The 23,321-nt window shown below is 41.6% G+C and overlaps 2 protein-coding genes and 1 long non-coding RNA gene across 5 annotated transcripts; 2 read left to right on the top strand and 1 right to left on the bottom strand.

Moving 5' to 3' along the window:
• Positions 1 to 4,575: 4,575 nt before the first annotated feature.
• Positions 4,576 to 5,677, top strand: LOC134215520 (uncharacterized). The gene is made up of 2 exons (XR_009980200.1): positions 4,576 to 5,226; positions 5,432 to 5,677. It is a non-coding gene; the product is annotated as an uncharacterized LOC134215520 (long non-coding RNA).
• A 3,055-nt stretch (positions 5,678 to 8,732) lies between these two features.
• On the bottom strand, positions 8,733 to 9,797 carry LOC134215519 (vacuolar protein sorting-associated protein 28 homolog). Of its 3 annotated transcripts, none has more exons than XM_062694695.1 (2): positions 9,640 to 9,797; positions 8,733 to 9,569 (listed from the first exon to the last, which is right to left on the bottom strand). In XM_062694695.1, the coding sequence occupies exon 2, from the start codon at positions 9,557 to 9,559 to the stop codon at positions 8,927 to 8,929; it is 633 nt and encodes a 210-aa protein (XP_062550679.1). In that variant the 5' UTR covers positions 9,560 to 9,569; positions 9,640 to 9,797; the 3' UTR covers positions 8,733 to 8,926. The 3 variants fall into 3 exon arrangements, with proteins under 3 accessions (XP_062550679.1, XP_062550677.1, XP_062550678.1); XM_062694693.1 differs by having other exon boundaries at positions 8,733 to 9,577; positions 9,640 to 9,795; XM_062694694.1 differs by having other exon boundaries at positions 8,733 to 9,589; positions 9,640 to 9,793.
• A 2,725-nt stretch (positions 9,798 to 12,522) lies between these two features.
• Positions 12,523 to 14,945, top strand: LOC134211233 (nucleolar protein 11). Its single transcript, XM_062687928.1, has 3 exons — positions 12,523 to 12,789; positions 12,851 to 13,415; positions 13,475 to 14,945. The coding sequence occupies exons 1-3, from the start codon at positions 12,658 to 12,660 to the stop codon at positions 14,905 to 14,907; spliced, it is 2,130 nt and encodes a 709-aa protein (XP_062543912.1). The 5' UTR covers positions 12,523 to 12,657; the 3' UTR covers positions 14,908 to 14,945.
• Positions 14,946 to 23,321: the final 8,376 nt, after the last annotated feature.

Raw genomic sequence — 23,321 nt, 5'->3', positions numbered from 1 at the left:
CCGATTTCTTTGGTTCTGACAGCGTTCGACGGGAAAATCAATCAAGTTTTGGAAAACTAGTTCAAATCCATGATCAGACCGCTGGATACAGGAGATAATACGGATTATTTAAGGGCATGTCAAAAATGCTATTTTTAGGCGCTTGTATTTTTAACTTGGGTGAAATGTTGTATTTTTACATAAACTAGAGCTTTTACTGAGTTGATTGATATGATGATGTCACAGATCGGACAACAAACACCTGAGATACAGCCGATTCCGAGATAGCCGAGATACAGTGAAATCCGTTAAACCGGTTCCACCTATTGTAGCACGCACGCTATTGTTCTCGTAGACAGCGTTCTAGCATCAAGTCGGGTCAAGTATGAGACACTGAAGACGACCTTACTGTTGAGGTCGAAATACGTATCTGTCAAGGTACAATCAAGTGGTGGAATTTTTGTGTTTTTAAATTGTTGACTAGTGAAAAGAAGATGGGCCAATACCACAAGGCAAGGGTTGTTACAATTCGTACAAGCTCCGTTTCGCGAACCGACGACACAGGTAGCAGTGCTTCCTATTTCGGACCACGAGGCTCAATCAGTAAGGATATCGACTTGAGCCAAGTCAAAAGGCGGGAGGAAGTTACTTCTAAAATAACAAGATGAAATTGGGACAATTATTTTTGCCGCCTAGGATTTAATTTCCTTTTTCGAATTTGCACGCTGCCTAATTTGTAAAATCCCCTTTACAGTTCTAATATGCATGTTCATCTAAACGGACAGGTGTTTAACTGTCTTCCCAAAACCCGAGAAAAAAAACGAACAGTGGGTAATGTCTGTGACATAACCGCTAAGTGGACGTAGGACTTGACTTGACCATGCCTTTAAGATACATAATATGTCCAAATTTCTCACATCAACTATTTTGGATAAATAATCGGCGTTGCATACCATTCCTTGGCAAAATCTTCTCATCAAACCGAACCAGAAATCAAATCTACATCGAACAAAAATCATCAAAAAAAATTCAGGAAGTATCTGTCCGGTCACGAAATATTAGACTCGACAGTGGCAACCTTCCCACTGAAGGACTGCCTGAAATAAACCACAAGTTGGCCCAGCAGGGGATGTAGACTGTATCTCAGCCAAGGGGTGGGTCGCTGAGCACAGTTCAATTTGTGTTCATTACATTCCTTGTGACTCAGTGTGCCACAATGTGCCATAAAATGTGCCTCACCTTAAATATGATACATTGTCATATTGACAGTCAGAAATATCTGGCAACACTAACAACATCAGCAGAGTGAAACGCATGTTATTACGTGATATCGCGCGAGACAATGGCACGCTTCCCAACATTGTTGTTGTCCAAGTTTTTGCCTCTTGCTGTGATGGGATCATTGAACGCTCACTGCGGTTCATTCGCATCAATTGCAGTATATGTATCCGGATGATTCGGTGGTGACAAAAATAAAGAGTAGATGGTTCAATCACAGAGAAACAGACGTCTCACTCAGCACATGTTCCATCGTTCACCTTTTTAACGGTTAATTTAATTTTATGTAGGTGGTCAATCGATGGCGCTTCCATCGATTTTGCTTGCGTTTGACGTTTGCGCACTACCGCCATCTGGTTGCTGCTTGACCACACACAGTGATTTTAGCATTGGGAGATAATGTTTTCGTGATGATGATTCTGATTGCATTTTGTTCTAAGTGAGACGTCTGTTTCTCTGTGGTTCAAATGAAGACAATTATTTAGGCAAGGACTTCTTCAATACACTAATTTTACGTGTCCTATTGGGGAAGATCCACAGAGTACGTTACGCAAAAATCGGTTATTTTCAACCAATCAGCCCCATCGTCACACTTTTTGCATTGAACCTCCTTAATTTTTGTATGAATCGTCACGCTGCTCGGAATCCCTTCCCTTCCCTGAAAGCGTGACGTACTTAGTGAATGACCGCTTGTTGAGCAAATGTAATGTACTTTTGACAAACAACGACAGTCTTTGAAGAAATTCAATGATTTGCATAATCGACTACTAGTTTATGATTTTCACACAGCCTCTCCGGAAAGCACATAAAGATCTACACTAAGGGTCTGTCTCATTTGGAGAATTAAACTGAAATTAAACTTAAAAGTGACATTTCAATAATTATCAAATAACCCTGCTCGCAGAGCAAGATTACTTTTGACAGATATCGAATCATTTTCCATCGATGTCCTATTGGAATTGCTGGGTAGCACCAGCCACTCTTGTAACGGGGTGATTTTTTAATTTACGAACTGTCACTTTTAAGTTTAATTCTCCAAATGAGACAGACCCTAAATCGTTTTACTTCCTCTTCTTTAATTATTTTGTTCCCAAAACTTATTTAATATAAAAAATTGTGAACATTGCCCCCACGTGAACTCGGTCGCGGCTGGAAACATGTAAATATTGTCCTAATATGTCAGATGACGTCACGCTGCATTCGTCCATAATTCAACACAAAATTTGGCAAGTTTGCCGGTATTTTTTGTTCTGATCACTTAAATGTCAAAAGTGTGCCGCAGAGTGTGCCACACCGTGCCACACTTTCGAATAAAATCCTTAAAATGTGTGCTTGGAACATTGTGCTCAGCGTCCAACCCCTTGATCTCAGCCCTTCCACTGAAGAGCTTTCTAATCCGTGCGATAGCGACTGAAGGAGAACATTATTTTTAACTCTCAGAGCCTTGAAAAAGGCTGTTTGCTTCGGCTAAGTGCAAAAAGTAAGAAAACGATCTTTTCAAATAACCGCGAATTTCTAGTGATGGTATTAAAAAGACTGAATGCTCTGCGAGCGAATGCACTTTTCTTTTATACCTTATTTTGAATCTTCTCTGCTTCCCAATTGGTGGGCCAATCAGCTACTGTCTTGTATCCCGCTTCTTTGTCAGCCAAAGCGTCATCATCATCAACGCGTTCGAGAAGGGCTTCTTCTTTTTTACGCTTATTGCTCGCTGCTGGCGTCTATTTCCTAACGGGACTTTTCGCTAGATATAGGCCGATAAGCCAGGCAAGCGAGCTAAGAATTGCAGTTCAGGTGGGAAGTACGTGTTCTTTTCTGAGACAACATTGTTAGTAGTAGAAGGAAGGAAACACCCGGACATGGGATTTCAAGTGATAAGATTTAGAATTGGTGACATGGGACGATCATTCAGTCGCGTTCGCTTTGTGTGCGGTCAGTATCAAACAATGTTTATCTACATATTTTTTTATCAATGCCAAAAATCCAACATTTGATGAAAAATCGATTGATAGTTTATTCATGTTTGAGCTGTTATCGGTGTTTTTTATCCAAACAAGATTATGTGAGAGATTTGGACATCTTATGAATCTTTAAAGGCATGGTCAAGCGAAGTCCTTCGTCCACTTCGTGGTTAAATCAGAAAAATTATCCACTGTTAGTTTTGACGCTATTTATGAAAATCACGCATAAAATTTTATCTCTAGAATATTGGATTTGGCACCCAAGTACAATTTCTATCCCGAAGGGTATTGAAAGCATTGATATTGATCTCTATTATTGGCTCTCTGAAGAACCGTTTGTTTTTTGGACATACATGCTGCATCATGTGGCTTTTCTTCAGCCTGTCTTGGCTCAGCACCGATGCCGGCCGGTCTCGGCTCGACTCTGCTGCTGCTGCCGGTATCTGCTCAGACTGCTTTGTGGGGTTGTAGGGTGGACTGCTGATGTACTGGCTAGGTTTCGGCTGATGATGGTCGCTTCGATGGTGTCAAGCCGAAAAAGCGTCGGTGCAGACATTCCCTGCTAAAATGTGTGAGTGCTGTTCAATCGATGATGAGGTTGCTTCGCTTGTCCCAGTCAGAATGAAAGGAAAAAATCGCGTTGAGCTATTTTATGGCTTCTCGGCAGACCCAGCGGCTGCTCATTCGCTGGTGTCTGCACCAATCAGAACGTGGTAATGGAATGATGCAAGAATTATGCGGTACCCATATTTATAGGTTCCCTTGATCTCAATGTTTTTCATTGAAAACAGTTTCATGCCTATTGAAACAAGTTTTTCGGGTCTTATCAAGCATGGACATGGAAGGCATACTTGAAATCTGTCGATTGAGAGGCTTACCGCAGGAATTCGTCCACTGAGACGAACGCTATTAACGTTTAAAATAAAAGATATTTTAGTTACTAGATAAAGATTGTCGCTGTCGTCGCTGTCCGGAACATCTTTTGCTGGCGAGGATAGGGGAGCTAAATGTCAAAGAAGGAAAATCCATACGATTTGACAGGTATGTACCACACATGTTTCGGACAGCAGAACAAAGGGAACAGTAGCGACAATCTTTATCTAGTAACTAAAATATCTTTTTTTAAAATCTTTCAACACAGCGTAACGCGGTCGATTGGAATATTTTGAAATGACACCCGGTATAGTAAAGAGAGACGTAAGTCCTACGTCAAAACAGTCCATTGCGAGTTAACCGAATCAACAACGGATACACTATGCCCAGGCAATCGAAAATGCTTCCTACCCGAAAATATCGTGGACCGCTTAAGCCTTATGTTTATAACACTACCATACCGAAATGACTTCATTTATACACACAAAAAACAAACATAGTTTCACAGAAGGTTTTACACTTTTTCTTTGAAAAGTGATTCGTTTTCTTGAAAATAAAAGTAAAAATAGTCTTAGTCAAATTATTTTTTCATTTCCAAAGTTTTTTCCTGCTATCTCCAGAAGTAAAATTGAAAGTTCTTCCGTTCAATTTCAAAACTGTAGAACTGTCAAAACATTAAATGATAAACCTTGGTGAAAAGCAGAACAAAAATTAACCATCCTTCAGTCATGTTCACCATGGAATATCAGATGGTATAAATTTAATAAAATCTATTATATATTTTTCTGAATATGAACTATAAAACTTTATTTATCATGAACCAAACTTCAGAATTATCACATATACGTGATTAAACAACGCTAACATACAAAATTAACAGCCTATAAATATTTATCTTATCTCGAATTACTTATGTGAATTTTGTCCATTCATTTATCGAAATAACTCATAGTGCTTCAAATGTTAAGCTCTCAACTCTCTCGACTCTCTTTTCGTCATTTTCCGCTCAGCATACAAAAGCGACAACTGTCATTTTTTTGTTCCGTATTTGTTCGGTGGTGCCTCGGAATTACATTTTTCCAGATTTTGCCGTGACGTTCCTGCGTTTATGCAGACAGCAATATGGAACCGGAAGGTAGGTCTTTTTATCATATAAACAAAGTGAAAATAACCGGTATCTATAGTACAAAACGAAACTACCGGTAATGTGCTGATTCAATTGCTACCCAATCATCCACCTCACACTTTCATGTCGCGAAATAATTGCTGGTTCAAATAAGAGCACATCAAGTTCAATGTTTACGGAATACTTAAAAGATTTTCTAATTCTTCAATTTCAGATAAATTGTCCGTTTGGGCACTTCCCGACGAGCCCCGAGCAACCCCCATGACTGGCAGGAAAAATATGGCGCAATGTCTATAGCTCATCTAGATGGCTGCGCATCACAATTCATTGGCTGGTTATCGTCAATATTTTAAAATCCTGTTGCTGATCTAAACGGTGCTGATAATTACATCCTTTGTATTTATGATCTGACCCCGATTGAATAAAACACCCATGTGAAGTTTAAAATAAACAAACAAAACTAATACTATTAATCCATATAAATCTTCAAAGGAAAAACATTAATGGATGGTAAAGGGTGGGAAATTTTGATTTGGGGAAAGAACAGCTTCGTTTTAGTATGAAAAAAAAACACTTTCTTATTTATAGTGTGACCTTCTTGATTTGACAGTACAAACTTTTAATTTCAGAGTGGCATGCAATTTTTGATCAATGGGTGTAACAAAAGTTTGCGTACTTTTATTTTGAACATTTGCAACTCTCTACGAAAAAGAACCAACGAAACTTTTTATTTTAACCAACGGCTTTTTCAATTTTATAAATGATTTTTCTTTCTGTGTAGAGATGAAAATGAATTCGTTGATACATTCAATGTAAAATATAAAACTGATGTAGGCTTTCATTTCATTTATTTAGTCTACATCTATACAGATAACACTGAATAAACAATTTGACGCCACAATACACGATGCAAGGCTGCATCTCTCCATCCTCGATTGCGCCACACGCCCGCCAAGTCGTTCTGTACCTGGTCAGCGCACCTCGCTCGTTGTGCTCAACTTTTTCTTGTATCTGCCGGGTCGGAAGCGAATAACTTTTTAGGGTTGCTGTCCGGCATTCTAGCAACATGCCCTGCCCATCGTATCCTTCCGGCTTTAGCTACCTTCTGGATACTGGGTTCGCCGTAGAGCTGGGCGAGCTCATGGTTCATTCTTCGCCGCCACACACCGTCTTCTTGTACACCGCCAAAGATGGTCCTAAGCACCCGTCTCTCGAATACTCCGAGTGCTTGCAAGTCCTCCTCGAGCATTGTCCATGTTTCATGTCCGTAGAGGACTACCGGTCTTATTAACGTCTTGTACATGACACATTTGGTGCGGTGGCGAATCTTTTTCGACCGCAGTTTCTTCTGGAGCCCGTAGTAGGCCCGACTTCCACAGATGATGCGCTTTCGTATTTCACGACTAACGTTGTTGACAGCCGTTAGCAAGGATCCGAGGTAGACGAATTCCTCGACCACCTCGAAGGTATCCCCGTCTATCGTAACACTGCTTCCCAGGCGGGCCCTGTCGCGCTCGGTTCCGCCCACAAGCATGTACTTTGTCTTTGACGCATTCACCACCAGTCCAACTTTTGTTGCTTCACGTTTCAGGCGGGTGTACAGTTCTGCCACCTTTGCAAATGTTCGGCCGACAATGTCCATGTCATCCGCGAAGCAAATAAATTGACTGGATCTGTTGAAAATCGTACCCCGGCTGTTACACCTGGCTCTCCGCATGACACCTTCTAGCACAATGTTGAACAACAGGCACGAAAGTCCATCACCTTGTCTTAGTCCCCGGCGCGATTCGAACGAACTGGAGTGTTCGCCCGAAATCTTTACACAGTTTTGCACACCATCCACCGTTGCTTTGATCAGTCTGGTAAGCTTTCCAGGGATGCTGTTCTCGTCCATAATTGTCCATAGCTCTACGCGGTCTAAACTGTCGTATGCCGCCTTGAAATCAACGAACAGATAGTGCGTTGGGACCTGGTATTCACGGCATTTTTCAAGGATTTGCCGTACAGTAAAGATCTGGTCCGTTGTTGAGCGGCCGTCAACGAAGGCGGCTTGATAACTTCCCACGAACTCATTCACTAATGGTGACAGACGACGGAAAATGATCTGGGATATCACTTTGTAGGCGGCATTAAGAATGGTGATCGCCCGAAAGTTCTCACCCTCCAGTTTGTCGCCTTTCTTGTAGATGGGGCATATAACCCCTTCCTTCCACTCCTCCGGTAGCTGTTCGTTTTCCCAGATTCTGACTATCAGTTTGTGCAGGCAAGTGGCCAGCTTTTCCGGGCCCATCTTGATGAGCTCAGCTCCGATACCATCCTTACCAGCTGCTTTATTGGTCTTTAGCTGTTGAATGGCATCCTTAACTTCCCTCAAGGTGGGGGCTGGGGCCACACGTTCGTCTGTCAAGATGCTCCCATCCTTATCCCGGCACATTTCGGCTCGCGGCACGAAGCCTTTGCGGGATGCGTTGAGCTTCTGATAGAACTTGCGTGTATCTTGAGAACGGCACAGCTGTTCCATCTCCTCGCACTCCGCTTCTTCCAGGCGGCGTTTCTTCTCCTGAAAAAGGCGGGTCTGCTGTCTCCGCTTCCGTCTATAACGTTCCACGTTCTGCCGGGTACCTTGCTGCAGCGCGACCGCCCGCGCTGCGTCCTTCTCCTCCACAATCTGTCTGCACTCTTCGTCGAACCAATCGTTCCGTCGACTTCGACCCATATACCCGACGTTGTTCTCCGCTGCGTCATTAATGGCTGCTTTGACTGTATTCCAGCAGTCCTCAAGAGGGGCCCCATCGAGCTCACCCTCTTCCGGCAACGCTGCCTCGAGATGCTGCGCGTATGCAGTGGCGACATCAGGTTGCTTCAGTCGCTCTAGGTCGTACCGCGGCGGTCGTCGGTACCGAACATTGTTGATGACGGATAGTTTTGGGCGCAGTTTAACCATCACCAGATAGTGGTCAGAGTCGATGTTAGCGCCACGATATGTCCTGACGTCGATAATGTTGGAGAAGTGCCGTCCATCGATCAGAACGTGGTCGATTTGTGATTCTGTCTGCAGTGGCGATCTCCAGGTGTACCGATACGGGAGGCTGTGTTGGAAGTAGGTGCTGCGAATGGCCATATTCTTGGAGGCGGCGAAATCAATTAGTCGTAGGCCGTTTTCGTTCGTCAGCCGGTGAGCGCTGAACTTTCCAATAGTCGGTCTAAACTCCTCCTCTTGGCCAACCTGAGCCTTCAAATCTCCTATGATGATTTTGACGTCGTGGCTTGGGCAGCTGTCGTACTCACGTTCCAGCTGCGCGTAGAATGCGTCCTTATCATCATCAGTGATTGATGTAGGCTTAGTCATCTTAAATTTGTCAACTTGTATCTCAGTCGATGTCGGTGAACCGCCAGAGAACAAAGGAAGCCTTATGCCAGATATTCATTGCATTTTTCAATTTGTATATGATTCAATAGAATCAGCTTTATGTCGATTAATCTCGTTTCATTTCAGAACTCTCAGCGATAAAACATTTTCATAAATTATGGAATAAACGATATATTTATTATCTCTTAAATATTATAATATACGCTTCTTTCTTTCAGCACTTATCCATATCATCAAACTAGTGGACTACAACACCTCATGCTTCCTCTATAAAACAAATTCCTATTTGATCAGTAACTAGTCTTGATCTAGTCCCAGGTCAGATCAACATTCAAATGCTTAGGTCGAATGCAGCAGATTATTGAAAGCCGCATAGGACGATTCCAGATCGAACAACAGTTGCCGCACCTGTGTTTCCGACAGTTCATCCGAGGCCTGCATCGAGTTCAGCGTTGCCAACCAGGTGGACACCTTTTCCTTGCCCTCAAAATTATCGGGGATAAGTGAAAGTCGATTCATCGTGTCTAGTAAATCTCGCAATTCCGGCTGCAAGTCATCCATGGCCCGAATCTCCAAACGTAGCTTGTCCATAAGGGTGATGAACATCGATACGATATCGGCGATGCACTTGCTAGTGTTTCCTTTGTCGTCCCGGATCGTAATGGGACGGTCCTCGCGAAGTCGTTCCAATGCAGCCGGACAATCCAGACGAAATTTCTTCACGAATGCATCAATTGTGGGATACTCGTCGCCCTGCACCAACTTGAACGCCACCTTGTACTGGACCAGCAACTTTGAACAAGCCGCCGTGTATTCCTGCGGGGTCACACAATCTCGGATGTAGGCTTTTTCGAGATTCTGTAGCGTTGAGACCAGCGCGAATAGATCGGCCATGTTGTCATACTTTTCCCGTTCCCGGGCGTGACGGTATAGCTTGACCTCCTCGTACAGTTCCGGACGGTTTTCCTGCATCGTAAAAACTCTGGAAACCTGACAAAGTACCTTTATAAAAAGATTTACAGGATTTTCGATGACCTAAAGTGTTTACTTACTGTGCAGAGTTAATGAAGAAAGCTTCTATGAACTTTAGACGCTTTCTGCTTATTTTACGATGAAAATTTCATAAAAGTTATGAGATTTGAATTTTTGTATCAAAATTTATTGCTTTGATTATGAATGAATCACCAAAATAGGAAACTGTCAAATAAAAGGTTACCAGTTTTATTTTCACAAAACTTTATGTAGGGGTGCTCAAGCCGATTCTGTCAATAAATAAAAATACGCACATATTTTTTCCATTTTATTTCATTTACATAAATATATGTTATAACATGATGATATAGATATACCAGGATATACCTATTGGCACTTTGATGTTGCATGAAGAAGAAGAAGCAGAAAGATGATAATCGAAAAAATCTCCACGGGAAATCATACGAAGAAGTTTTTAAAACTCTTCTCAAAAATTCTAAAAGCAATTTAATTAAAAACGGTAAGCACTACGGGGTTGGACTTTTCTTCTACTGTATAATAAATATAATATTTCTATTTGAAATTTTATTTCGTAATATTACACTTAAAACACAGCATCTGAATGTAGGGATGAATCGATACAAGTAAATACGAGTAAATACTCGATACTTTTGATTCGATACCAAGTACTTTTGTAATCGATACTTTGGTGTCCAATACCAAGTAAGTATCGAATTGAAGTAGTTGAATCAATTGAGTACTCAATTCAAAATCCATTAAATATAATAAAGATAACTAGAAAAATTGTTTATTTTTATTTAAAATTTAATAGTATTTAAATCGAATATATACTTTCAAGTATTGAACTTTTTCTGCTCAACACTTATTTCTGCTAACTGCTATAAACTATTTGCGAAAATTTCAAAAGCGAACTAATGTCGAATTCGTTTTTAAACCTGGGTCAGTGCCAACCCGAACCCTGAATAAAAAACATTTTCAGTTCCATCTGTCATTGGATATGTTGGTGTGCGTAGCATCGTGTTTGTTTTGATTCGAAACATATGATCCAGGACATCCAGTGCACTGGCAGTGCGTTGGCCTTGACTAATCAGATCATGATAAATAAATATGTTTAAGTGCGTGTACTGATTTTTGCGGATAGTGAAATTTACTTTTGGGTGGATATAAATAGGGAAACTTCTCCTGTAATTCATCTCATAGCTCGGATATTCATCCCATCGAAAACAAAGCAATGGAAAGGCATTTGGATTGTTTATTATTTTTGTGATTTTTCTCAGCAGTGAGCAAAGAGGCGACGAAATTGGTGCTGCATTTCTTTGTTTCCCGATGCGATGAATATATGTTCAGTGAGATGGAGATCGGAACAGTTCCCCTATTTAATTATTACAATAATCCCGTGCATATTTTTATACAAAGAATTCCGTATAGAATTCATGTAAAAGAGATTTTCAATTTTACAAAAATTCATCTATTTCTGCAAAAGTGTTTTTTCGGAGAACACTCAGAAGCATGTAATAAAAATTCTCCAGGATTCGTAAATTTTTTTCCTCGCTACCTCTCCTGCTAAAGGTAGCCCTCACATTTTGGGCCCGGTGCATTTTTAATTTTCAAGAATCTCCCGGAGGAATTGCTCAAGATACTTCCGGGGAAATTTATGTACGAAACTTGCGGAGCAATTCCTGAAGGAAACTTCGAGTAAGTTCCTGCATTCCAGAAGGATTTCCTGAAGGAATTATATTGTAGGAATTTCCAAATTAATTCCTGGATAAAATTCAAGAAAGAATTACTGAACGAATTTCTGGCGGAATTCTCGAAGAAAATTCTGAAAACCACGAAAAAATTTGGGAAGAATTTCAAAAGAAATTCTGCATAAGAAATAATTCTATTCGGTATTCCTCAAATATATTTTTCTGATAATTCTTAGCGGATTTTGTGAACGGGTTTCAAGGGGAATTCCCAAACTACATAATTCTATCCACCAACCTAATATAGGACACCATCTGTCAGGAAAACCTGAATGAACTTATGAATACATAACTTCCCTAACATTTTTTTTGAATTGAATCTAGACAACAGTACCGGATTAATTTCATTTAAAACTACAATAACAAATATCACAAAACTCCCGGAAAAAAAGATTTTCAGCGCGCAGTTTATTTTAATAAACAGACACTTTCGTTTCTCCCTTCTGCTTGTTTATTCCGCCCAGTCCCACCCACCCACGTGGTTTTGACAGTTGATGTACAGATGTATTGGTGAACCCGGTGCGAAACCGTGAAACAACACAGTGCGAACCCGGCAGCTTTGGGGTTGGAACTAGTGCGAACCTAGTTCCAACCTGAGCGAATAAAAAAACACTTTGACAGCACTTAGGTTGGAACTGGTTCCAACCTAGGTTGGAACTTTTTAAAAACGAATTCGACATAAGTTTTATTTTAATGATCTCGAGGTAAGTTAATTATAGAATCAATGGACAAAAAGTAATGTAAAAGTGCTTAAACAAAAGCCTCCCGGAATCCAACTTTAAATCTATTGCGTTTTCAAGGGCAAACCACTCAATACGGCAGCTATTTTTATTATTTCAGATTTTTTCATTACAGCTAAATGTGGCTAAATTATGGATAACTGCTTGTTAATGACAAAATAATTTTATTTCAAATTTATGAGTACTCATATGATACGAGTAGGTATCGATACTTTTAATTCGATATTAAGAGGTATCGATACTTTTATTCGATATTACTTTAAAGTAAAAGTATCGATACCTTAGTGGTATCGTTTCATCCCTATCTGAATGTAATTCTATTCCAAAAATTTCAAAACGCTGACAGCCCTATTCAAGAAATTCTCGAATCTAGTACTGCTTGTTCAAAAATCCCGGGACCAAACAATTTTTTTATTACGAATTGTGACTTATAACGGAGAGTAGAAGAATTTGACATATTTACAACCCGCTCCAGTCGATGCTGCAGCTTGGAGCACGTTGTTTCGATTTCACATCGTTCAACAGTTTGAGTTTCTCGGATTATTTTTGTGGTTTTCTATGCGAACATTCATAGATTATTAAAGTAATTATTATGGCAAAGTTGTTATCGTATTACAGTTTGTGCCCTATAAACGATGTTCGTGAATTTTTGGGCCTGTCCCGCGATGTTGACACCGGTTGTGTGATCAACACTCTTGGAAGGAACATCATCCAAGTGGTGAAGGTAATTCAACACCAGATCCGTATTTATATTTTTTTCAATTTGTGCCCTCATTTGCTTTTAGTTAAGCAATCAAAAACTACAGAACAGTTGGACTTCGCTGGAGCGGCTGACAAGCAAAGTCGTATACGATTTCCGCTCGGAGCGATATGTGGCGGTTTTTGGAAATCGTCAGGTCCGCTGTTGGAGCAGGGATCAAGTCGATATTAACAAAGTGAAAAAGTTAAAGCTCTTTCGTAACATTCTGGAACTGTTCACCTTAGATAACGGACAGGTTTTGGTGCTTTACGAAGATGGAACGTGTGAATCGCTGGAAAGCGCTGTCGATACCCGAAATGAAGATCGAAAAGATCCAGAAAATATTTTTAAAAACCCTAACATTGATCCCGCAAATGAATCTATCTTAAATGCCACGTCCCTCACTTTGGACAGTGGAGAGATAATGTTAGCGTACTTTGTTAAAGACCAGGACACTTCGTTGACCCTAAACTATGCACTTTTAGAGAAGGAAAGTTTAAAAACTCCGAACGGATTTCACAAAATCAAATTAGAACGGATTGAACAGAAGGTGCACCTGGTTGGACAGAGTATTGTAGATGGAAGTGGAGGGCCCTCACTGATTACTATTTGTAAGTTTAAGCGCATTTTTATTTTAAGATTGCAATTCTAAATCATATTTTTCTTCCAGGGTCGGATAAACGAATCTTTTCCCGACAACTGGCGTTTGACGATGAGACACATAACAAATCTATTGGAAATTTTATTTCTATTCTCAACATGATCAACACCGTTCAACCATTATCTATGCTTGGCATTAGCAAAGACTATGTGGCCTTGTACGCCGGCAATCTGAACCAGGAAGGTGCTACTTTGTTTTTGTACAACATCCAATTCAAAGTCGTGCAAGCAAAGCAGTTCTTCAAGGTCTACTTTGACAATTCTCGGTTCTGGTTGAGCGAAAACCACATTTTGCTGGCTTTTGGGCAAACGCTGGCCGTGGTTCCATTCAAAATTAGCAAAGAACAACTGTCGGATATGGTTGGCACTCAACGGAGCATTGAACTCGGATCTTATGTAGACAACGAGAGCATCAACGAGGATTGTGATTTCAACGAAGGCTTTGCGTTTGTTGGGAATCTGCAAAGCGTTATCGATGAGGAAAGCGAGGAAGAAGAATCGGAACCCGAGGTCTATAAAATTTTCAAGAGTATCGAAACCTTTGAAAAATCGTTGCAGAAAGCCTACAAAAGTAACCTACAAGTGGATGTGCTACGCGACGAATCACTTCCGGACGACATTATTCAAATGCGGTTGATGGCCAACGCTGATGCGTCGATTGGACCATTAATTTTCTCGGAAAATTTTGAAATCTTCGCAAGTGAACTCGAAAAATACGGTTTTTGCGAAATGGAAATCACGGATAAACTTCTTCCGCTGATGATTAAAGCAAACGCTTCGTTGGATATTGGTAGATGTCTGAAACGCTACAACACAGTGTCCGAGCGAGCGCTCGTGTCAGTGCTCAAGTATGCCCTATCATGCAAAGATCAACCACGTAGTCAAACTGTCATCCCTGATTTGGAGGAACTCCTTACGAAGCATGGAGATTGCCCACTTCCAGCTGCCAAACCTGATGAAGTTTTGCCAAATTTGGACATATTAGATTGTCATGATCTAAAAAACAACTCGCTTAATGACCTTTTAAACATAGCCCTGTCATGCGAATTCAATCGAAAAGTAATGCTCCCTTTACTGCGAAAGGAAATCAATTTGAATGCAGTTCTTTATCTTCTGGATCATTTACTGTTCTTGCTGACGGACCCCGTGGCCAGCCTAGGCGAGACTCCGACCAACTGTACCAGCTTCGATAGTGACGACAGGGTCGTCGAGTGGGCCACGTTGCTCATCGATTCGCACTACCAGCACATCATACTTTCTCGGGATGCCGAAGTTCGGATGAAAATTGTCAACTGGATGAAGGTGGTGAAGCAACACAGAGACAGTTTGAGCGAGTTGAAAGATTTTGCGCCGTCCATATTGCGGCTCATCGAGCGGAAAGGCGGAGAAGCCGAGAAACGGGTGAACAAGTGGTACAGTGTTGAGACGGTGCAACTGTATTGAACCCGGCCCAAGAATGAAATAGAGGACCAGCAAATAGATAGTTGTCAGGTAATTATTTTATCCGAATCTTCCTTAGACTGCAGTACAACACGCAAAGAATTATAGTTCGGTTCGGGAAAGAAAACCTGAGAAATGTTTATACAAATAATGATTACCAACGTTCTCTAGTGCTTTTTAATGCTTTTAATCATCTGGTTTACGTATTGCCCACATTGTATACGTCTTTTCTATATTAGGGTACACTTTACAAATGCAAAAAATCGAAAAACGCTTCATACCCAATGAGCTTGAGCTTGATTGACTGCTCGTAGTTGCTACTCCATTATGACCAGATCAGCTGTTCTTGCACAGGGAAGCAACAGATGTTTGCTTGGGACTAGCACACATCTTCAATGTACAAGTACTGGTGATCTCATTTGTTAGGTCATACTGGCGCCTGCCACGTCAGAATGCAAGTCAATGTAGGGAAGGGGGAGGAAATGATGATGCAATCACTCGCCCTCTGCAAGCCGAATATACCTCTGCACTTGCCACGAGTTCATGCGGAATTTGTTGGAATTTTTGGGTTTTAGGTTCGAGAGGCAGAGGTCCGTCTTGGTTAACGAGCTGCCAACGAGGAGAAGGCAACTGATGGAATTTCTAATTTAATGTAGGAAACGAGCTCTATAGTTCATTTCCAATTCTAGCAGATTACTGTTAGAATACTCAAGTTAAAGGTATAGGAATTAGGAATAGGGGTGATCGGGGCAATATGGGCCACCTAAGGAAATCGTTCCGAAAAGCGCTGAAAAGCTCAAAAAAGCATCGTTCAAATGTAGTTGACTTATACTAGAGAATGTTACCTTTCATATGACGTCGATGAATGACGAAAAATGCGTTTGGAAATTGTTGAAATGCACTTTTGGAAATGTATTGATTTCAATGTGTGTTCCCGACTATACGGGGCAATATGAGCCACCATTTGGGGCAGTATGGGCCACCCTTCCAAAACCTTAATTTAGGCGAAAAAAGTATCGTAATATAGAAGAATATGATATTCCTACAACAGTTGTGAGTATTCCACACCAAATAAAATGAAAAAACTGCACAACAGCGGACTAAACTGATTTGCCACTCTTCACCGTTTGAACAGCCACATTTCAATTGGTCAATGGTCATTTTTACTGTTTCTATCGCAGTAATGCGCTGTTGTAATTTTTCCGTAATGAATCTTACATATATGATAATATTCTTGTATTAGAATACTGAAATTTGAACTTATTCGCATTTAAAGGCCAGATATCTTGTTCTATGCAGATATGCCCATATTGCCCCATAGAGACTGGTTTTGGGAAAAAAAGTTTTATGATAAATTCAGATTTGTATCAATATAAACATGTGTGCACAATATTCAATTTTAATAAATCTTTTGATTGTGGTGTATTTTTGACCTGTATTTTAATCAGTTTTGTGTCAAAACCTTATTTATAAACTTGAAATCTTATAATAATTTTGCCTATGCAGTGAAAATTTACATTTTCAAGTATATTTTCATGTTTGAATTGAATTTTAAAGCGGTTTTCACGTTGATGCATATGTGGAGCATCCTCTTAAAGATCATATAACTTTTTCATGATAAAACTTGTCAATAAGCTCAAAATGAGGGTGGCTCATATTGCCCCGTATGTTCATATTGCCCCTACTGCCCCTAGTATGGAAGTCCATTTCCAGCTCTAGTGATTGCTAGAACATGAGAAATATAGAGAAAGATACAAAGTAGGATAACGGAACGGGCCTGGGATTGAACCCACGACCTCCTGCGTATGAGGCAGAAGCAGTAGCCATATGACTACCAAGCCCGCTCCGAAAAACGCTTCATACCCAATGTACACTAAAGTCGTTTCTCACGCGGTTTTTTAACACGAATCGCTTTTAACGTGATTTTTTTTTCACTCGAATTACGGGATTTCCGCGTGTGATGTACTATCACTATGATGATAATAATAATTATTTAAATAATATGTTACCTATAAGGGGTTTATTTATCGAATTGAAATATATAACAAGTATAATATGTCTCCGCTTTCTCAGAGAAAGTTGTATGACTATAGTCGAGTGCGCGCATTGTTGTTCGGTCGTACGACGGTGATGCTATTGTGACGATTTGTGCGTTCAATAGGAATGGGAGATACTATGGATGAAAACGTTGTGAATACCGTTCGATTCCAATTCCCAACGGCTAGTCCGCGTCCGACGGGGGTACGCCGTTTGGCATAAAGCCGTTTGGCATAAAGTCGTTTGGCATAAACTAATTTGGCATAATAGTCGTTTGGCATAATAGCCGTTTGGCATAATGGTCGTTTGGCATAATTGATTAAAAACAATATGTACTCAGAAAAATGACAATTCTTTCAGCAAAGTTGTTATTGGCATTTATGTAGGTTATAATTACAATATGATTTTTCCCTTCATTTGCACATAGTCTGTTCTTTCAGTTTAGATGGTTACACTTTAATAATTGATATTCTTATCAAGGATTTAGGTTCATTACAATTTCCCAGAAAACTGTCTGTCGAAAATCGTACCATTTGAATCTTTTTCCCAGAATATATTTACTAATTCCTCAGAACGTAAAGTGTTAGTAAAAGTAATTCTATTTTATTGAATTTTTGTTCGCATCATTTTTTAAATCAAACGGTCGCTCGAGATAGACGAAACACGTGATGTGGCCTTTCTTTTAAATCACGCGTTTGCTCGGTGCAATGCGAAAGGGGAGGATACTCCTTCTTTTATGCTCGGGACAATAAATAAGAGCTAATGATGCCTTCTTTTAAAGCCGCGTTTGTTCGGAGCAATGCAAAAAAGATTGTTTCTTCTTTTAAAGCACGCGTTTGCTCGGTGCAATGCGAAAGTGATGATGGTGATGGTTTGTTTTTGAGGGATATTAACTCAGGCGGTAAATGCGAAAGTGTTGATGATGCCTTCTTTTAAAGCACGCGTTTGCTCGGTGCAATGCGAAAGGGGAGGATACTGCTTGTTGTTGGTGCAATGCGAAAGGAGAGATAATTCCTTTTTTATATTACGCGATTGCTCGGGATGATGAAAAAGAGTTTATGATCCCTTCTTTTAAAGCACACGTTTGTTCGGAGCAATGCAAAATGGGAGATCATTCCTTCTTTTAAATTACGCGATTGCTCAGGATAATCCAAAAAAGTTGATGATGCCTTCCTTTGAAGGAACCATTTGCTCGGTGCAATGCAAAAAGGGAGATCATTCATTCTTTTATATTACGCGATTGCTCGGAATAATGCAAAAGAGTTGATGATGCCTTCTTTGAAAGCATGCGCCTTTTTTATTGTCAATATCAAGAAGTCTATGTTGAAGTCCAGCCTTAAGTTCCGTAAAGAATATGATTACACCCAGGTTTTTTTTTACACTGTTGGAATTCATTAATTTCTCGGTTAACCCGAACTTTAACAGCTTTTTAAATACCACCTGAATTTTCTTTGATTTTTTGTGAATTTTTTCATGGGGTTTATTTATGGTTTCATTGACGCTGAAGGTCTTACGACTAAAACCAAACCGTGTAAAAAAAAACCTGGGTGTATTGAAAATAAGATCATTTTCATTACGTTATGCCAAACGACCATTATGCCAAATGACCATTATGCCAAACGGCTTTATGCCAAATGACTTTATGCCAAACGGGGTAGCCCCGCGTCCGACATGGACGGAGATTGGGAATTTTCTAAAACAGTTGGAAACCAACTTGACGGACATGGAAGCGGCCTAAAGAACGGCACAAGAACGTTCGGTTTTCATTAAATTTGTTTCTCTGGAAGCAATAAGGCAGTCGCTTAAGAAGCCAAAACAATTTCATTACTCTAGCGGGTACGGATGTCAATCGCGATAGCAATATGAAATACATCCGTATCTTCGACTTGCCGCCAGAGACAAGTAATAAAAGCTTATCGATGGCACTAGGGCGATATGGCAATGTGGAATGTTTGACACGAGAAAAATTTAGTGCGGAATCTGGATTGGGGCATATGTACACTGGTGCGCGTGGTGTATATGTCGACCTGAAAGAAGAAATACCACCATCGCTTAATTTCGGTGGCCGTAAAGGACGAATATATTACGACGATCTTCAGGATGCGTGTTTCCTTTGTCGGACTGCGAGTCAACGGAAGGATTCTTGTCCAGAACGACCCTCCGGAAATCGTAGGAAAGCTAAGCCCAAAGACCAATCCCATCCGAGTACATATGCTGATCTTGAAGATCTGGTGGAAGAAAACTTTGTGGAACAAATGGATGAAGCAGTTACTGAACACTTGGACCCGATCGGAAGAAAAGATCTTGAGAACGAAGGCACACTGGAAGAAAAAACGAGTGAAGTAGAGCAGCGGTTCTCAACCTGGGGTACATGTACCCCTGGGGGTACCTTTGCTGGCCCTAGGGGGTACCTAGGACAAAAATGCGTAATGGCGGACATGTTACAATTTCAATCAAAATTCATTGCTGAAGTTTTGATAATTGTGTATTTTCTATTTCAAAAACATATGTACATCATATGTACTGCGATCACTAAATCCCAATTGAATCCTGCCTTCCACAACCAGCATAATGTATGGAGGGCTGTGGAACAAAAGATCGAACAAACAAAACGTCGAATGAACAAAATGATTTTTTGTTCACTAAAACTCGGTTGCTTCGTTGCAAGAGGATTAGAAGCATCCTTTTACGCCTCTCGAAAGCCTTCTTCCAAGCAGCTCGAAGGCTTCCTTCCAAGCAGCTCGAAGGCCTCCTTCCAAGCAGCTCGAAGGCTTCCTCTCAAGAGGCTCGGAAGCCTCCTTTCAAGAGGCTCGGAAGCCTCCTTTCAAGAGGCTCGGAAGCCTCCTTTCAAGAGGCTCGGAAGCCTCCTTTCAAGAGGCTCGGAAGCCTCCTTTCAAGAGGCTCGGAAGCCTCCTTTCAAGAGGCTCGGAAGCCTCCTTTCAAGAGGCTCAGAAGCCCCCTTCAAGAGACTCAGAAGCCTCCTTTCAAGAGGCTCGGAAGCCTCCTTTCAAGAGGCCCGGAAGCCTCCTTTCAAGAGGCCTCAGAAGCCTCCTTTCAAGAGGCTCAGAAGCCTCCTTTCAAGAGGCTCAGAAGCCTCCTTTCAAGAGGCCTCAGAGCCTCCTTTCAAGAGGCTCAGAGCCTCCTTTCAAGAGCCTCGGAAGCCTCCTTTCAAGAGGCTCGGAAGCCTCCTTTCAAGAGGCTCGGAAGCCTCCTTTCAAGAGGATCGGAAGCCTCCTTTCAAGAGGCTCTGAAGCCTTTTCCCAAGAGGATCTGAAGCCTTTTTCCAAGAGGATCGAAAGGCTCCTTTCGAGAGGCTCGGAAGCCTCTTTTCAAGAGGTTCGGAAGCCTCCTTTCAAGTGGTTAGGTTGCCTTCTTTCAAGAGGCTCGTAAGCCTGCTTTCAAGAGGCTCGGAAGTCTACTTTCAAGTGGTTCGGAAGCCTTCTTTCAAGAGGCTCGGAAGCCTCGCTTCAAGAAGCTCAGAATTCTTCTTTCAATAGGCTTGGAAGCATACTATCAAGAGGCTCAGAATCGTTCTTTCAAGATGTAACGGAAGCTTCCTTTTTAATGGCTCTAAAACCGCCTTAAAGAGGCTCGGAAGCCTCTCTACAAGAGGCTCAGAAGAGGCGCGGATGCCTACTCTAAAGGGACTCAAAAGCTTAAAGGAGATTCCCTTCAAAAGACTCGGAATTATGTTTTCAAGAGGATTGGAAGCCTACTTTCGAGAGGGGGTACCTCAAATCATGCAAAAGTTCGAAGGGATACCTCTCAAGAAAAAGGTTGAGAACCGCTGAAGTAGAGGATAAAGCAAAGCGGGTGCCATCTGCCGGTTACTTGACTGACTCGGAAAATTATGAAGATGTGAGAGATGACGACTTTCAAGTGATGAGAAACCCACAGGCGAACCAACAAAGAGCCCAGTTTGCGTCTTCCGGCGGCAGTTCGAGTTCCCGTCCTAAGAAGAAAATTCGACGTAAATTAATTTTTTGATTCGTAATTGAATATTAGACTATAATATTTCTAGAGATCTGCGGTTCCGTGAAGTTTTTGATTAATGTTTTTGAAGTTTTTGAAAAATAAGCCTTATAAATAAATAACTTGAAAAAAAATATGTCTCCGCCTAAGTCAACGGCTCAGGCTCGAATGAGCATTATATTCTACAGAACGGACCAACAGTCCTTTATAAATAGAACATCGCATGCACCACACTAGGGGCAGCAGGGACCATGTCCAAGGGCTTGACGATGTTGTGGCGCCTGCCTAGGATGTGGTGGGGTTTGACAGTGGGCCCTGTTAAACCTCTATAAAAAGCTGCATGAATCCGCAAGTAGGCTACGCCAAAGCGACCGTGTGCCGCTCAAAGCGCACAAGCCAAAGTCCTGGTGTTAGGTGGGACGCTAAACAGCCCTGACACGACGGCCCTCCGACGAGACAGGAGGTTTGCGCAGGCCCAATAAGCCGCCTTTAAAAACAACCATTACGAACGACATAGAAGATAATACGACTCGATACAATCGGCAACGACCTAGGCGACGAATAAAGGATCACGATTGGAAGCTTGGAACATGGAACTGCAAGTCGCTAGGTTTCGCAGGTTGCGACAGGATGATCTTCGATGAATTACATCCCCGCAACTTCGACGTCGTGGCGCTGCAGGAGATTTGATGGACAGGACAGAAAGTGTGGAAAAGCGGGCATTGGGCGGCTACCTTCTACCAAAGCTGTGGCACCACCAACGAGCTGGGAACCGGCTTCATAGTGCTGGGTAAGATGCGCCAACGCGTGATTGGGTGGCAGCCAATCAACGCAAGGATTAAAGGCCGTTTCTTCAACTATAGCATCATCAACGTGCATTGCCTACACGAAGGGAAACCCGACGACGAGAAAGAAGCGTTCTACGCACAGCTGGAGCAGACATACGATGGATGCCCACTGCGGGACGTCCAAATCGTCATCGATGACATGAACGCGCAGGTAGGAAGGGAGGAAATGTATAGACCGGTCATCGGACCGAATAGTCTGCACACCGTATCGAATGACAACGGCCATCGATGCATAAACTTCGCAGCCTCCCGCGGAATGGTAGTCCGACGCACCTTCTTTCCCCGCAACAATATCCACAAGGCCACATGGAGATCACCTAACCAAGAAACGGAAAACCAAATCGACCACGTTCTAATCGACGGTAAATTCTTCTCCGACATCACGAACATCCGCACTTACCGCAGTGCGAATATTGAATCCGACCACTATCTCGTTGCAGTATGCCTGCGCGAACAACACGCGTCGAAGTCGGACGCCGCGGCCTCATATTGGGCGGCTACAAGATGGTAGACCAAGAATACGCGCAGCAGCTGGAAGTGGCACTCCCAACGGAAGAGCAGCTAGGCGCAGCGTCTCTTGAAGATGGCTGGAGAGATATTCGATCCGCCATTGGTAGCATCGCAACCGCTGCACTAGGCACGGTGCTCCCGGATCAGAGAAACGACTGGTATGACGGCGAATGTGAGCAGTTAGTTGAGGAGAAGAATGCAGCATGGGCGAGATTGCTGCAACATCGCACGAGGACGAACGAGGCACGATATCCAGTATTTTGCGCACGGTAATGGCGGCATGAGTTCCTCCCAGTTTGACATTCAAGAGGTAGAAAACATTGGCACTCATCAGGTTAGCCTTGAATTGCATGAAAACTATTCGTAAATAAACAGATGTCAAAGAACACGCAAGGCTTGAAATATTTTCAAATCCAAATTGCTTTAATTCAAATACATATTTTTTCATGCGATCTCATCAATGGATTTCAAGAATTGATTATGATGGGAGGAATCATCAGAAACATTATCCTCAATATTCACTCTCGAAGGAATACTTTTTTACACACTACGTTTTCGAGTTGAAGCCACGCATTAAAGAACAGTTATCGATAACGGAAAAATAAAAAAGTTTTCCAAATAGGACAATTCATTTTACTTTTTTTTGTGTAGCTTATTACACCACCAGATCCCTTAATTGAACGAGTCTTCCTAAATTGTGAAATCCTTCATTTGAAATACCTACATGGCAAAATTACTATAGTAACTATAGTAGTCGAAACCGCCATGCTTCTGACGTCAGCATAGTGCATAATAAAATGATATTCTGAGCTGGGCATGTGGTGAGTGTTAATAGAAATGCTGATAATTATTGGAGGGTCTTATGAAGATGAGCATGCTAGCCGTAATTTAGTAGTTGCTCCGTGATTTACCAGAATAAGCGCCTAGAGGGGCATAGGATTTGTTTTCCAGTGCATAATATCACTATCAATTTGCAACAGTCAACACTGTAGAATCCGACGAAACAAAGGTAAACATGGTTTCCCTCTGGTTGTTCGTCGGTTTCCAAAT

The sequence above is a fragment of the Armigeres subalbatus genome, chromosome 2 (genome assembly GCF_024139115.2).
Source record: "Armigeres subalbatus isolate Guangzhou_Male chromosome 2, GZ_Asu_2, whole genome shotgun sequence".
NCBI lineage: Eukaryota > Metazoa > Arthropoda > Insecta > Diptera > Culicidae > Armigeres > Armigeres subalbatus.
The sequence above is the reverse complement of the archived record's forward strand: the minus strand, read 5'-3'. Positions and strand labels throughout refer to the sequence as shown.